General features: G+C 47.6%; 1 protein-coding gene across 5 annotated transcripts; it reads left to right on the top strand.

Annotated features, from left to right (window-relative positions):
- Window positions 1-5,023: 5,023 nt before the first annotated feature.
- On the top strand, window positions 5,024-15,959 carry Dcaf11 (DDB1 and CUL4 associated factor 11). Of its 5 annotated transcripts, none has more exons than XM_057786401.1 (15): window positions 5,024-5,172; window positions 6,117-6,459; window positions 8,293-8,420; window positions 8,823-8,950; window positions 9,201-9,265; window positions 9,507-9,607; window positions 10,033-10,179; window positions 10,384-10,438; window positions 10,755-10,823; window positions 11,104-11,161; window positions 11,252-11,437; window positions 12,117-12,270; window positions 12,677-12,829; window positions 14,751-14,857; window positions 14,955-15,959. In XM_057786401.1, exons 2-15 carry the CDS (start codon window positions 6,437-6,439, stop codon window positions 15,087-15,089), a joined length of 1,509 nt encoding a protein of 502 aa, XP_057642384.1. In that variant the 5' UTR covers window positions 5,024-5,172; window positions 6,117-6,436; the 3' UTR covers window positions 15,090-15,959. The 5 variants fall into 5 exon arrangements, with proteins under 5 accessions (XP_057642384.1, XP_057642380.1, XP_057642383.1 ...); XM_057786397.1 differs by having other exon boundaries at window positions 6,117-6,482; window positions 14,955-15,958; XM_057786400.1 differs by lacking the exon at window positions 5,024-5,172 and adding an exon at window positions 5,558-5,577 and having other exon boundaries at window positions 6,117-6,482; window positions 14,955-15,958.
- Window positions 15,960-16,491: the final 532 nt, after the last annotated feature.

Here is a 16,491-nt window from a genome sequence, read left to right as displayed (position 1 = left end):
CTCAGAACCAGCACCCAATGACTCACCTCCAACAAGGCTATACCTTCTAAACCTACCCAAACAGTTCCACCAAGTATTCACATAACAGAGACTACAGCGGGGCATTTATCATTCAAACTACCACAACACTTCATAATTTTATATTACTGCTCAAAATCAGGGTTGCTAGCTCATGAGGTGGTAGACACCTATAACTGAAGCCCCTGGAACGATGAGGATGGAGGGATAAAAGTACAGGGCCACCTTGGGCTATCCTCAATAAGACCTTGTCTCAAATTCAAAAGCAAAAAAAAAAAATAGAACTAGAGATGTAGTTGAGTTGTAGAACACTTACTTATGTTGGACCCTAGAGTCCAATCACCCAGGAGGAGTCGCCCCAAGAGGCCATCTCTCACACCACAGCTGATGTAAAGGCATGAGGATTTTATTTAATTCTGTCATGACTGGGTCTTTCAGCATTAGAGAGGCCAGAAAGACCCCGAATGGCTGGTATAGACTAATTATAAAGGAAAAAGCCACAGAAGGAAGGGGGGTGTCTGGGGGTTGTTCTTTACCTATTATGATTGGCTTATTCAAAAGGACTATTACCAATAATTGGCTGGAGAGTGGTTGCTAGATCAGATGAGGTAAGGGAGAATATCTGAGGGTCAATTTGTCCCTTTCCCAGGGACTGAGTCAAAACGTCAAGTAGTACGTGCGTGTGTAGTTGTTAACTGAGTCAACACCTAAGGGTTATCTTGCCCCTATTTAATAGAACATTCACAGGGACTCAGGGATATGATGGAAAGTTCCCAGTGGGGAGGGAAAAGCATTACTGCTGAGACTGAGAGGGCTCAGAATTGTCCTCAGAATTGTCTTAAAGTGCATGTGCAAAGCCTTTGTTCAAACCCCAGAACCAAACACACATTAAAATAGCATTACAGGTTTTACTTCTATAAAACAAAACACACACACACACACAGATTTTTTTTTCTATGTGTATGGCTGGTTGGCCTACACACATATCTGTGTATATATATATATATAATAACTGGAGTTACAGATGGTTGTGAGCTGCCATGTGGGTGCTAAGATCAAACTTGGGTCCTCTAAAAGAACAGCCAGGGCTCTTAACCACTGAGCCAGCCTGGCTAGCCATCACCCCAAAAACTTAATTCTTAAGGACCTAAGATGGCTGAGGATGTAACCCAATTAGTAGAATGCTTCCCTAGCATGCATGAAGCTCCAGGTTCAATCTAAATTCTATATAAAACTGGTTATGGCTGGGCAGTGGTGACTCATGCCTTTAATCCCAGCACTCAGGAGGCAGAGGCAAAATCCCAGCATTCGAGAGGCAGAGGCAGGTGGATCTTTCTGAGTTCATGGGCAGCCTGGTCTACATAGTGAGTTCCAGGACTGTTTCACAGAGAAACACTGTCTCTGGGGGGAAAAAAGAAAGAGAGAGGGAGAGGGAGAGGGAGAGAGACAGAGAGACAGAGAGAGAGAGACAGAGAGAGAGAGAGAGAGAGAGAGAGAGAGAGAGAGAGAGAGAGAGAGAGAGAGAGAGAGAGAGAGAGGAAAAAGGAAAAAAAAGCCCTTTAAGCCAGTTAGCAGTGGCGCTCGCCTTTAATCCTAGCACTCAGGAGGCTGAGACAAACGGATCTCTGTGAGTTCAAGGGTAGCCTGGTTTCACAATGAGTTTCAGGACAGGATCCAAAGCTACACAGAGAAACCCTGTCTCAAAAAGAAAAGAAAGAAAACAAAGGTTATGGTGGTACCCACTTGTAGTTCCCAAGTTCCCAGGACTACAAGTGTGTCTACATCAGAGTCAGGAAGATTAATCAAGTTCAGAGTTATCCTCAGCTATACGATGAGTTCCAGATCAGCCTAGGCAAAAAAAAAAAAAAAAAAAAAAAAAGATCTAAGACATGAGAGTATTAGAATTCTATCCAATTACTCTCTAATAAATCCCTTCTCCCCTTCTGAACTCGTCTCAGCCCAGACATACTCATCCTCCTGCTGGGCTCACTCTGAAACCAGAGAGGCACCGCGTGACCACCCCCAACGTGAAAACTTGCTGGCCTTTTCCTCCACAGACCAGGTCGCCCTCTAGTGGGGCTGCTCAAGGACAAAAAGAAAAACCCAACAAAACAAAACAAAACAAACTGGCCAAACCTGGTGGAACGGGAAGTTAATCAACTGATATTTACTTAGTAATTAGTGGACTTGGTCTTAACCGGAAGAAGAAAACCTCTCTGTGGACTAAAGTGACTGAGCACTGCTGGGGAAAGCAGAAGCTGCTCAAAGTCAAAGCACTTTACAAACTCACCGTGCTCTGCAAGGCCAAGAACATGTCAAAATGGTCCTTTTGTGTGGGGGTGTCACCACCCCCTGCCATATATATATATGAACATTTCCATTTCTGGTTAGCTTTTGGTGCGGATGGCTCAGATCCTAATTTTTAGCCTTTTATTTTAAGTTTAAGCATTAACAAGATAAAACATAACATTATGCAAAAGTTTATCCCAATCCAAACTATCTTGGAGATTTGTTAGGCCCACTCCACATGGTCACCTGTAATCAAGATGGCGGTGAAATTACGTGGCATTTTTTTTTTTTAATTGATGACCTCTCTCGTCTTCTTAGCACTTACAGATTTTGCTTAGACCTAGTCATAGTGCAACTCAGTCAATAAATTTTCAACAGGGGCACCTGAATTCAGATCCCCAGCACCCACCTAAAAAAACCCAGCAATGCTCAGGTCCCAGGTCTGAAACCCTAGGGCTAAGGAAGCAGAAAAAAGAGTTCCTGCACTGGTGAGCCAGCAAACCAATCAGCTAGCTCCAGGTCAGTGGTAGGTCCTGGCTCAAAAGGGAAGTTGGTTAAAAAAAATTAAGCCCAGGGCTGGAGAGATGGCTCAGTGGTTAAGAGCACTGACTGCTCTTCCAGAGGTCCTGAGTTCAATTCCCAGCAACCACATGGTGGCTCACAACCATCTGTAAGGAGATCTGGTGCCCTCTTCTGGCATGCGGGTGAACATGGAGGCAGAATGTTGTATACATAATAAATCAATCTTTAAAAAGAAAAAAAAAAATTAAGCCCAGTGGTGGTGGCACTCACCTTTAACTCAGCACTCAGGAGGCAGAGGCAGGTGGATCTCTGTAGGTTCGAGGCCAGCCCGGTCTACATTGTTAGTTCCAGGTCATCTAGGGCTGTTACACAGAGAAACCCTGTCTTGAAAAACAAAAACAAACAAACAAAAAACCCAAACACCAAAAAAAACTTTTAAAGATATAAAAGTAGAAGGGGGTGTGTAGGAGAATATCAGAGGGAAGGGGAGTAGTTCAAGTGAATGTGATCAACATACATTATACACATGTGTGAAATTGTCACACATAAACAAAGATACTCTAAAATAAATAAGTTGGAAATTTTATGGAGGAAGACACCAGACATCCATTTCAGGCCTCTACACCAACTGGTACACATGTGCACATCCACCAGAACATACCTGAACACACAAGCACACCACACCTACACCCACACACTCACACACACACATACAGAAAGGCAGTAAGGAACTATTTTACAGACCCCGTTTCTGGACCTTAGGCGTTATAGTCCTATTACCCATGCTTTGTTCATGTCTTACCTTTGTTATGATGTACAAGAGCCTGTCCATTTTACTATTTAATCACGTAATGAGCTTGGATTTTTTTTATTTCTGGTGGGTGAATAGGGAAGTAAACGTGGCGTTCAGAGGACAACCAGTGGGAGTCTATTCTCTCTGCTCCTACATGTGAGTCCCAGGGACTAAACTCAAGCCATAAGATTTAGTAGTAAGCACCTTTACCTAGTGAGCTGAACCGTCTCACTGGCCCATACTTGGTTACTTTTATACTATATTAAGAACTGCAGCAGGGCTGGTTTTGTTTTGTGTGTGTGTGTGTGTGTGTACGTGTGTGTGCTGGCAATTGACCCCAGTGTACTGTCAATGCCAGGTAAGCACTCGCCCATAGAAATATTCTCAGCCCATTACAAAATTTATTTCAGGGGCTACCTGGTATTTTCTTATCTGTACAATGCTGATCGTAACTTATTTAATCAATTTTTATTGTATATTTGAATTTCTTTTGTTCCCAGTGTTCCACTATTATCAGAAACCGTTAAGCAGAACGTGAACTTTCTGCAGGTCCCCGCATGTTTACTGACAGACAGTACTACTAGGCCAAAGTTTAGGGCTATTAGAGCCGGCTAGGACCGGTAAAGATAAAGCATCTCTCAGAAAGGACCTTCTAGAAAGGTCCACAAGTAGAAAAAACACTCACAGGCACATTTGCTTGGCAGGAAAAAAAAAATTAAAGGTTAGTAAAAAGACCATCAGGCTTGGAAGTCTGTATTTGAAGTAATAAAAAATGGAAAAATCACTGATCAGCTCTTAAGAACAAAAGACTGTTAAGAGGCTGTGAGCAGATCGACAAGTGGAAGAGGTTTGAAGTGGGGGAAACTGCGACTGTGAAAATAACCTCAAGTAATGTGAAAATATCTACAGAACCTGCTAGGATTTATGGAGTAATAAGGAAGGAAAAATATTTTTTAAAATTATAGACTTTCCAGGCCGGATAACCCTTGGAATTATGAGGGCTGGAAGTATTAAGAAATACTGTCCACATTAACTAATGGAAACCAGCCGAAGAACAAATGCTGGACTCTTGGTTAAAGTTAAGAATTCTAAGGCAGTGACAGCGGAATAGGAAACTAGGCGCAGTGACACTAGGCAACACTGGCAGTGCAATCATCCACGGTGTGGGTCCGGGAGAAAATGTTCGGGTCTCTGGCCTAGAGGCCAGGGGGACACCCCCACAGGACCGGCCACATGCTCGTCCAGGGAGCCGAGGTGTCCTCGCGGAGGCCTGGTTCTGGGCCAAGGCCGACTTCACCAGCTCTCCGCCCTCCGCGTGGGGAACAGTCCTGACGGGGTAGGTCGGGCTCGGCCTTGGACGCGACCTTGTTACTCGTAAACCCGGAGGAGGCGGCGCGCTAGCAAAGCCTAGGGAAGGTCTGCAAAACTCAGCCGGAGGGGGCGCGTGCGCACTAACGCAACCGGAAAAGCTCCGGGGCAGGTTGCGGGACTTAGAGCGTCTGTAAAGACCGGGAAAGGAAGCTAGGGGTCGTCTGAGAAGAGCGCCGCGGGTAAGTGGGTACACAGCACGGGGAGGAGGCCTGGGTCCCCGCCGGTGAAGAAGCTTGCTTTCGGGCAGGCCTCTGGCGCTCTAGCCGCGGCAAAACGGTTGAGCTGGGGTTGCTGGGCACTGAGTGAAAAAAAAGCGACTGGGCAGGCAGTTAAAAAACTCGAGGCCAAGCGACCTTAAGGGGCCGCCTCACAGACGTTACGTCTCGTTTCGCCAACTCTAATGCACGCCACGGCCAATTCCCGTCCGCTACGAACGAACGCCCCTCTTGGGTCTCTCACTTTCTCCAGCCCACCTATCAATCAGCGGACTCAGCTGTCCAATCAGTGGGCAGAAGGGGGGCGGAACTGCGAGGCGCGTCGAGTGACGTAAGCACCCGCGGGCCTGGCATCCCGATGCCTGACGGGTGAGGCTCGCGACTTGAGCTGTTAGCGGGCAGCGCAGCGGTAATCGGTGTAAACAAGGGCCTCGCCTTTGCGGGTCCTGCGACGGCTCCTGGCTGGTGGGTGGTCTCGCGTGGGGCGGTAACCGCCGGCCGCCGGGTGAGGTGCTTCTCCGCTTTCCCTCCCCCTGTTGTACACACCCCCAGCGCACCACGTGGGCATGAAGCTAAACTGAAGGGGGGGTGTTAGGCTGACTTCTAATTTCATTCGCTGTCGCTGCTGCCGGCACTGGCAAGAAATTGCTCTGATTGGTCAGCAGAGGGGAGTCGAGGTCTGAGTTCTAATGCTTCTGGTTGGTTGCCTGAAATAAGCTAGTGAGGCGCGTTCTTCCGCAAGGGCTTTTGATTGGTCGGCCGGAGAGGTTATTTGGGATTCGGCCACCCGGGGCCGGGGACTTTGATAGGTGAGTTTCGGTAGGAAAATGGGGAATTTTTCCTTTTGGACTCACAGTAGTAAGCTAGGGTTGCACCCTAGGTTTCATATGGCTTTCTTTGCTTCACAGGATTGAGGAAGGTTTATATTCCCGAAACCTCGGGAGCTGTCATAGCTAAAGAGAAGGAATTCTGTCTCCAGGAGGGGGGCACCCCTCTAAAGGTAGCTACTGTCCCGTTTCTGGAAATCTGGTATTTCTAGAGCAGAAATTACTTTCACCAAACACAAGTTGGTGAGAGGAGGAGTCCCTGGACAGGACATAAGGATGCTGTAACCAGAAGATGGGATCGCGGAACAGCAGCAGCGCAGGATCCGGGTCCTTAGAGCCCTCCGAGGGCTTGTCCCGAAGAGCGGCTGGCTCGCGTCGGAGTGAGGAAGAAGAGGAAGAGGATGAAGATGTGGATCTGGCCCAGGTACTGGCCTATCTCCTCCGCAGGTAACTTACCCTCTGCTGTGACACTGCTAAGTTGATCTCAACTCCAGGCAGGAAAGGTGCAGAGGCTAGGGAATGGTGTTAGCCCAGGACAACGGTCGTGTTTGAACAGGACCGGTTCCTGCTGGACACCCAGACTACCCAGCCCCATACCCGGGATGGTTCCACCTAGGGCAGATCACCGACACGCTCAGCTCCTGTGTTTGAGGGGCTTCTTAGGGCAGCCCCTTTGGCTGTCACGACACAAATTTAGTCTGTTTTCTGAGAAAATAAAAGGAGGAGGATGCGGAGAAAAGGAGAGACGGGAGAAGCCAAGAGTTGGGAAGGGGGTGTTAAATCACTTGCCATTTGAGATGAAACCAGGTGGATTTACTTGAAGAACAAGTTTAAATCGACTTTATTAGCCCTGTTCTTAGGAAAAGAATGCCCTGAAGGGGGTGACCACCAGGAACTGATAAAAGGTGTGTACCTGGCTTTGTTTGCTTGCATTTGGTTCTTGGGGAAAAGATAAGCCTGGTATTCCTGCGGAATGTCGTGTTCTGTGCTGTGTTTCCTCCAGCACTGGCCTGTTATCTTGTCACCTTGATGGGGTCGGGAATCACCCAGGAGACTGCACACCTCTGAGGGATTATTTAACCTCTCTGAGCAGGCCCACGAGGGATTACAGTGATTAAGTTTCTTGAAGCAGGGAGGTCCAAACTAAACGTGGGTGGCACCGTTCCTAGGGTGTGGGTCTTAGACTGTATGAAAGAAGCAAGCTAACAAACCACGATCATTCATCCGCATCCACCTCTGCTTCCTGACTGCCAATGCTACGTAGCCACTGCTTCAGGGCCTTGACTTCCCTGCTTTGGACTCTACCCTGAACTGTGAGCTAACACAAACCTTTCCTCTCTGAAGTTGCTCTCATCAGGGTGTTCCATCACAGCAGGAAAGGAGACTAAGAAGGACAAGTGGATATGCTAAATTAGCTCTTGAACTAGCCGTGTAGCTCAGTGGTAGAAGCTCACCTAGCATGCACTGAGGCCCTGGGGGTCATTCCACACCTGAGGGGAAATAATGTTTCTCTCTGCAAGAAATCAATTTAGTGGGTCAGTCTTCATAAACTGTTAGAATTCTGTGCTTTGATTTTTAAGAGTACAAATTAGGGCTGGATAGATGGCTCAGAGGTTAAGAGCACTGGCTGCTCTTCCAGAGGTCCTGAGTTCAATTTCCAGCAGCCACATGGTGGCTCACAACCATCTAGATCCTCTTCTGGCATGCAGGGATATATACAGGCAAAACGCCATATACTAAATAAATAAATCTTTAAGAAGAAGAAGAAGTCGGGTAGTGGCAGTGCATGCCTTTAATCTCAGCACTTGGGAGGCAGAGGTAAGCAGTTGGATCTCTGTGAGTTCAAGGCCAGCCTGGTCGACAGTGCTAGTTCCAGGACAGCTAGGGCAGTTACATAGAGAAACCCTGTCTCAAAAATAATAAAAGTACAAATTATATCTTCTTGGGGTTGGTTTGGTTTGTTTGTTTTTCAAAACAGGGTTTCTCAACATCCTGGCTGCCCTGGAACTCACTAAGTTGATTAGGTTGGCCTTGAACTCACAGAGATCTACCGGCTTCTACCTCCCAAGTGCTGGAATTAAAGGCATACACTACTATCCCCTGACCCTATTATGTCTTATAGGAGACTTAAAATAACAGCCAAAGTCTGGTCATCCTTAGACTTCAAAATGAGAACCACGCGTACTAAGAGCTAGATAGCCATTGGCTATTTGGGAGATGGGATCCCACCCCCTTTATAATGGCGATCTCTCCACAGAGGCCAAGTGAGGCTGGTGCAAGGAGGAGGCGCAGCAAACTTACAACTCATCCAGGCCCTCTCAGACTCAGAGGAAGAGCATGACAGTGCCTGGGATGGTCGCCTTGGGGATCGATACAACCCACCTGGTAAGACCAAAGGCAATCTAATCTTTTTGGGTTTTTGTTTGTTTGTTTGTTTGTTTTCTTTTTTGTTTTTGAGCTAGGGTCTCTCTGTATCCCTGGCTATTCTAGAACTCTCAGTGTAAGCCAGGCTTCCCTCAAAATCAGAGATTGCCTACCTCTGCCTCCCGAGTGCTGGGATTAAAGGTGTTGCATAACTAACAGTCTAATCTTAATGTTGGAAGATGTTCACCAGACCCCTTTTACTTTTAAAAGTAATCAATCTCCTAAAGCTTAATAGGTTACATTGAAAAAAGGTAATTCAGGGAACGAAGGAATCCTTGTTCCCATATTGAATGGGTACAATTCTGCTAGCTATCTTCTGGGCCGGAAGACCTGGAATGAAACTCCTCTTTTTGGTGCTCACAGTGGATGCAACCCCTGACACTGGGGAGCTGGAATACAATGAGATCAAGACGCAGGTGGAACTGGCCACAGGGCGGCTAGGCCTCAGGAGAACTGCTCAGGAGCACAGCTTCCCGCGAATGCTACGCCAGGTAGGCTTTTCCATCTCTAGTCAGCTGGCAGCTGACCTGTTGAGGCCAGAAGCTCTACCAGCCCCAGACAAACAGAAGTGAACTTCCCAAGGAGACCTCAATTGTGGGGGCTGGTGTGTCTTAGCCAGCCTGCATCAGTGCTGCAAGGCATTGTTTCTGTAGTAAGAGAACTGTCCTTGGAGGCGGGGCTTGTGATTGCAGTGGCCCTCCTGTTCTGCTAGCAATATTCCCCCCAATCCCTTCCATTTAGAGAGAACGGGGCCTCTGCCACCGGGGAAGCTTCTCCCTTGGAGAACAGTCTCGAGTGATGTCTCAGTGAGTATGGGGCTTGGTGGAGAGACTCTGAGGGCCAGCAGACTTAGCTTCTACACTTGGAAGGGTAGAAGTTAAAGGATTCTCAGAAATATTAAGGCTAGGCTAAAGGGGGTTGAAGCTTTGAGAATAAACAAAATGGAAAAGTGTAAAAGCTGACAGAACGGATAAACAGGGAATGTGCTGCCATTCCATTCTGCTAACTGGGTCTTCTCACTCAGGGCTTCCCTTATCCTCTCTCTAGCTTCTTGCCCAATGATCAAAGCTTCACTGATACCTACTCTCAGAAGGCATTCTGTGGCATCTACAGTAAAGATGGTCAAATCTTCATGTCTGCTTGCCAAGGTACTAGACCCCAGTCCTAGTAACTGCCTTAACCGAGGACAAAGAATATCCTCAACTGGAATAGGAAGCCTCAGACCCAGAGAACTCAAAACCTGGCTTAGAGATGTTTAGCCTAGAGCATGATTCCCCTTGGTAAAGTGAAACCAGGGGCTGGAGATATGGCTCAGAGGTTAAGAGCACTGGTTGCTCTTCCAGAGGTCCTGAGTTCAATTCCCAGCAACTACATGGTGGCTCACAGTCATCTATAGTGGGATTGGATCCCATCTTCTGTTGTGCAGGCATACATGCATATAGAATACTCATATACATAAAATAAATAAATCTTTAAAAGGGGGGGGCACCATAGATACACCAAGAAAAAGAGATCTGATGAAGAAGGCTATAAGGAGAACAGTCCATAATTCTGCCTGAAATCAACTCTCCAGATCAGACAATCCGACTATACGACTGTCGGTATGGCCGCTTCCATAAATTCAAAAGCATCAAGGCCCGGGACGTAGGCTGGAGTGTCTTGGACGTGGCCTTCACTCCTGACGGAAACCACTTTCTGTACTCCAGCTGGTCTGATTACAGTGAGTATGCACCAGGTTCCACAGTGTCTCCGGCTTGGAACCTGAAGCTTCCAGGTCCACCCCTCAGAGAGGACGCCTTGCCTTGCCCTCGGGAAATCACTCCCAAAGTGCTCTGACATCCTTCCCATTTGCTCCTTCCCTTCTTAGTTTTACTTCTGTTCTCTTTCCCACAATCCTAAGGAATTCTTGTTTCTCTTCTCTTAGTTCATATCTGCAATATCTATGGGGAAGGAGACACACACACTGCCCTGGACCTAAGGTATTGGCTTTTTCTTGTCAGACTTCTCAGAAGCTTCCCAAGGAAGGCTTTCCAGGAGCACCTCTCGATCAGGAGCTCCCAGCTAGATGGAAAAGTGCACTGGTTGCCAATTTCTCTGTGTGGCTTCCTGAGAGCATTGCCCATCCTGTGAGCCCTAGTTAAAGGACTGCTTCCGGGTTCTCTCAGGTGATCTGCATGCTAGCTTGAGTTGGCAGCCCTCCGTGTCCTCCTCTCTATAATTCTTGTATATTCTTTGTAGACTGACGAGAAGTAAAAGGACATCCCCTTAGCGTAGCTCCTCCTTTGCTATCTCTAGGCCAGAAGAACGTCGCTTTGCTGTCTTCTCCATTGCTGTCTCCTCAGATGGACGAGAAGTACTAGGAGGGTGAGTGAGCCCTGTGGGAAATGTCTACCTTGTTAGTGAGGTGAGTGCTCTGCCAGAGGCAGGTTCTGCTGTTGCAGAAACTATACTAGCAGCTACGGAAACCCAGCTGACTTCTCCAAGATCAGGGTTTACAAATTGCTTCACTTCTGCTCACCGTTTCCCTGTGTGAGGTGTCAGGTCTTGAGCCTCCTTGAAGACTAAGCTGCTGCTTCTCCCACATGTGAACAAGCACACAGAACAATAGTCTTGGCTCTAGGACCTCTTGTCTCATTTCCTACAGCGCCAATGATGGCTGTCTATATGTCTTTGACCGAGAACAAAACCGGCGCACTCTTCAGGTATTGTTTGTGAGACAAGAACCTCCTCCTCTTGGTCTTTGACCTATTTTAAAACCAGAAAGAAATTCTAAGACCCTTAGCTTCCTCTAGATTGAGTCTCATGAGGACGACGTGAATGCAGTGGCGTTTGCTGACATAAGCTCCCAAATCCTGTTTTCTGGGGGAGATGATGCCATCTGCAAAGTGTGGGATCGACGCACCATGAGAGAGGATGATCCCAAGCCTGTGGGTGCCCTGGCTGGACACCAGGATGGCATCACCTTTATTGACAGCAAGGTGAGCATGGAAACAAGACTGCATAAAGGTTCTGGTTGCCCAGGAGGGTGTGACAGTGGACTGGATTGGAAACTCAAAAAGTTCCTTCTTAGGGTGTGCAGGAACTGGCGTTTAGGAAAACTGTTTAAGCCAAGAAGCATGAGTTTCTTCTGTACTCATCAGCCTGCAAGGACCACAACAGGACTTTATAAGAAAAGTGCAAGATGGGGCTAAAAAGATGGCTCAGTGGTTAAGAGCAATGGCTATTCTTCCAAAAGACCCAGGTTCAGTTCCCAGCTCCCACACCACAGCTCACAACCATCTATAACTCCAGTTCCAGGAGATCTAACCCCCTCTTCTGACCTCCTGAGGTATCAGGCATGCTCATGGTACACAGACATACATGCAGGCAAAACACCCATATATATATAAAATAGATAAATCAAAAAAGGAAGTAGAAAACAGTTTAGTCCAAGTTAGAATGAGGGACGTAGCTAGTACTCTAGGAAAGAAAAAAGAAAAAAAACCTGGAGACAAGGAGACCTGAAGCAGGACATCAAAAGCAAGCTGATCTGGATGAGTCAAGACCAAAGCAGATTGAGCAGCTTAGAGGTCTAGCGTCAGCTAGAGCAGAGGAACTACCCTGGCAGGCACTAATCCTGGCAAGCCCTGATGCGTGTGTCTGTCTTTGGATTCATAGGGTGATGCCCGGTATCTCATCTCCAACTCCAAAGACCAGACCATTAAGCTTTGGGATATCAGACGCTTTTCCAGCCGAGAAGGCATGGAAGCATCACGCCAGGCTGCCACACAGCAAAACTGGGACTATCGGTGGCAGCAGGTGCCCAAGAAAGGTGAGGGTGAGAGTGAGGCTAAGGTCTGGGGATTGGATGTTGGGCGGGGGCTAGAATACTTAGCCCCTGGTGTGGCCTGGAATGGGACTGGTGTGGGTTTGTCTGTTGCCTGGGAATCTTGGAGCCCTTCCCTCAGTCTTTTCTTTTAGACTTTTTATTTGGGGGAGGGGTTCCCAGGCTTGAGGGAACACAGAACCAACCAACGTAAAAATATTTTAGTATCGTTAACATTGTCAAATCAGCAGGGCCGTGTTGGTGACTTCTGTCACATGGGGAAGGTCAGCAGTTTTGGGTTGGGTAGCCAGTTGCCTTTGAGTGTTGATTGTTAAGAGCTGGTGGTACAGGACAGTTTAGTAGAAACTCCCTTATCCAAGGCCCACCTCCAAAACTGTGTATCCTTCCCCAGCCTGGAAGAAGCTGAAGCTCCCGGGAGACAGCTCCTTGATGACCTACCGAGGCCATGGAGTGCTGCACACTCTCATCCGCTGCCGGTTCTCCCCAGCCCACAGCACTGGCCAGCAGTTCATCTACAGTGGCTGCTCTACTGGCAAAGTAGTTGGTAAGGATTTTGTGAGAACAGGCGTGTTTCTCTGGCATTCTGTCCATAACTACAGTGAGCACCGTAAAACCTCAGTAACAAGCACAAGTGAATTTTGTTGGAGCATAAAAGGCTTAAATAAGGAGATAGGAAGCATTCATGAGCATTTTTAATTAAGAAAGGGAACATAGAATTCTAGTCAATTATAGATAACCAAAAACATAATTCTGTTTTTTTCATCGAGTCAAGGAAAGGGGTCACAGAAAAGATGGAAGGGCAACAGAGGCAAACAAATGACAAAAAGACAGCACTGAGTTGCTGAGCATAGTAACTCATGCCTGTGATTCCAGCACTTAGGAGTTCAAGGCCAGACTGAACTACATAGGGAATTCTGGGCCAGCTTGGACTATTAATCAAGACCCTGCCTCTCAGAATAAAAAACAGCATGGGTAATAACAGGACCGAAGCTGGGGGAATGCATAGGAGAGAAGAGGGCAGAGAGGTCGTGCAGGACCCAAACCAGGGGAATGCACAGGAGAGAAGCTGGGCTAGGGGCATGGCTCAGGCCGTAAAGCACTTGCTGTCCACACACGAGGGTCTGAGCTCAGGTCCCCAGAACCCATACATAATGCAACTATATCTTGAGCACCTGAAGTTGGGGACAGAAACAGGAGGATCCGGGAACATGCAGACCAGCCACTCTAGTTGTCTTAGTGAAGACACCCTGACCATGGCAACTCTTAGCAAGAAAAGATTTTGTTGGGGTGGCTCAGTCCATCATTGACATGGTGCTGGAGCTGACAGTGCTGCATCTTGTAAGCAACAGGAAGTCGACTGGGAGCCTCACTGAGAGAAGCTTGAGGAAAAGGGACCTCAAAGTCCACCCCCACGGTGACACGCTTCTTCCATCAAGTCTACACCTCCTAATAGTGACACTCCCTTTGGGGGCCATTTTCTTTCAAACCACTGCATTGGCCAAATCAGCGTGCTCTCAATTCAGTGAAAGATGCTTTTTCAAAAACTACAGTGGAAGCCGGGCAGTGGTGATGCACGTCTTTAATCCCAACATTTGGGGCTCAGAGGCAGGTGTATCTCTATGAGTTTGAGCTCAGACTGATCTACAGAGCAAGATCCAGAACAGCCAGGCAATGCAAAGAAACCCTGACTTGAAAAACCAAATAGAGTGGAGAATAGTTGAGAAAAATAGCCATCATTGACCCCTGGCCTCTACGTGTACATGCATTCACAAACATGGAAATACCTCCACCCTGCACACTGGCTAAAGTTTAAAAAGCAGAAATGTCAGACAAGGAGCAAGTGCACACATCAACTCAGCCTAGAATTCACTGGCAGTACCTTGTGTATCTTGCTAAAAGTTTTTGTTTAATTTTAAGAGACAGGGTTTCTCTGTGTAACCACCCTGGCTATCTTGGAAATCACTGTGTAGATCAGGCTGGCCTCAATTTCACAGAGATCCACCTGTTTCTGCCTCCTGAGTGCTAGGGTAAAGACATGCACCACCATGCCCAGCATTGCTAAAAGTTTTTTGAGGCCAGTGCATTTCCAGTTTTCATTTTGTTTGAGACTGGGACAGTGTAATCCGGGCTAGCCTTGGGATTATATACCTAAGACTAGCCTTGAGCTCTTGATTATCCTGCTTTAACTTCCCAAATGTTGAGATTACCACCATAATCTCATTTTCCTCCCAGTAGTCCTTAGAATTCTAGCTAAGGCCCAGAAATATCCACATTCCACTCTACCTTCAACCCAAGGTAGGGACAGGAGCCAGAGAAGGAAGCCAATAGGGCACCATCCTCTGAGGTGGGCTTTGCTTCCTTGGGAAAGTGGGATGCTGCCTGAGAAGCAAGTCAGTGGTGCTGCTTGGGAGACTGAGGGGTGGTTTGAAGTTCTACAGCAACCCTGTCTGGCTTTTCCTGGACAGTATATGACCTCCTAAGTGGCCACATTGTGAAGAAGCTGACCAACCACAAGGCATGTGTGCGTGATGTCAGCTGGCACCCCTTTGAAGAGAAGATTGTCAGCAGTTCGGTGAGACTCCAAGGGTTGGGAATAGGAGGACAGCTGTCTAGAGCTTGGACCTGGGAGGGGGCATCTCCCTGACTACTTAACACTTTCTGCTCCACAGTGGGATGGGAGTCTGCGTCTTTGGCAGTACCGCCAGGCTGAATACTTCCAGGATGACATGCCAGAGTCTGAGAAAGGTTCCAGTGCTCCCTCTCCGGCGTCCTGCCCTTCTGTGGCCTTTTCCTCCCCTCAGTAGATCTGACCTCCAGCTCTGTAGAGGGTGGATTCTCAACATATTCTCTGCCTGCTCCTCCCTTTCCCCTTCTGGGAAGAATGAGGAGGAACTGATGACATTGGGTGGTGAGAAACAGAAGCCCAGGGTCTGGGCCCAAGCTGAGCCTGGTCTACCCCCACCCCCAGGCCAAGAGGTTTCCTCACGCATTCACACCCAGTCTGCTTGGATTTCTGTCTGTAGCCAGAGTGTGGCCGGACAGCCTTTATCTGGGGTGCAGCTTCTGCCAACAAGTCAATTGTCCTGAGTGTTTTGAATCATGTTCCAATGTTAGATATTGGCTCATAGTGTAGATCCCTGAGGTCTGAATAGACCCATCAGCAGTGCCCTTTGCCCAGGTCTTCACACTGAGGATTAGATTGGCCAATCAGGGCTAAGTATACTGGCCTTTCTTCCTGAGATCTTTGAAGGAGGACAGGGTGGGTAGAGCTTGTTTCCTCGGCACCCTCTTGGGGGTGAGTCTTCTCGAGGTTAAGAGACTATGGTCCGAGAAGTAGGAGTCTCCCGAAGCTCTATATGGCCCTCCTTGCCATTGGATCCTATCATTGCTGGTGGCAGCAGCTTCAACAAGAGAGGTTAAAGCAGGACCTCTCACCTTTTCACTGGCTTTGGTTTTCCCAATAAACTGTCTGTGGGAAACTGGCTCAGTGTGTCACTCTCTCCTTTTCCATCTGAGCTCTGTTGTCACCTCACTTGAAGGAAACAGTTTTTAAAATGGGTGTGGTGACACATACTGTAATCTCAGTACTTGGAACTGAGGGCAAAGGATCAGAAGTTGAAGGTTATCTTCAGCCACATAATCAGCTTGAGCCTAGACTGCTACATGAGACCTGTCTCAGAAAACCAAAATAAAAGTTTCTACAGAAAGTGTGCTGCTCTCTAGAAGACACTTCTTGGATGACTCAAGTGAATGAAAATCTACAGCATTTATTAAGGCTTGTAAAAGTCTTTCCTCTCCAACACAGAAACTTGGCATCATGTAGGCCTGGAGGCAGCAGACAATATGCACATTTTCTGTTAAAGCTCAGGCATACCCGAGTCACCTCTGCTCTGGAGCTGTTCCAGTATGCAGAGGGGGTAGGCTAAGTACACATGTAGAGAACCTGAGCAGTGCCAGTCAGCCCACTCACAACCCAAGTTCCTTAGGCTAGCAAGATGGCTCACCCAGTGACAAGACTGAAAGCTGAGCTTCATGCCTGGAGCCCATGTGGTGGGAGGGAACTGATTTTCAGAAACTCCTCTTGCTGAGCACCCACAGACACACACACACAAATAAGTGTAATAAATGAACCCAAAATGGGACCTGGAGTGATGGCTCAGTAGTTAAGAGCACTGGCTGCTCCTCCAAAGGACCAACATCCACATG

The sequence above is a fragment of the Chionomys nivalis genome, chromosome 12, assembly GCF_950005125.1.
Source record: "Chionomys nivalis chromosome 12, mChiNiv1.1, whole genome shotgun sequence".
Lineage (NCBI taxonomy): Eukaryota > Metazoa > Chordata > Mammalia > Rodentia > Cricetidae > Chionomys > Chionomys nivalis.
This window is presented reverse-complemented; position numbering and strand designations above follow the sequence as displayed.

What these genes read in the sequence shown, in the direction of transcription:
- Dcaf11 (XM_057786397.1), top strand. Translation starts at nt 6,328, where the DNA reads ATGGGATCGCGGAACAGCAGCAGCGCAGGATCCGGGTCCTTAGAGCCC. An exon ending in CAGTCTCGAGTGATGTCTCA is followed by an intron (nt 9,266 to 9,506) that starts GTGAGTATGGGG and finishes TCCTCTCTCTAG; the next exon opens with CTTCTTGCCCAATGATCAAA. An exon ending in TCACCTTTATTGACAGCAAG is followed by an intron (nt 11,438 to 12,116) that starts GTGAGCATGGAA and finishes TTGGATTCATAG; the next exon opens with GGTGATGCCCGGTATCTCAT.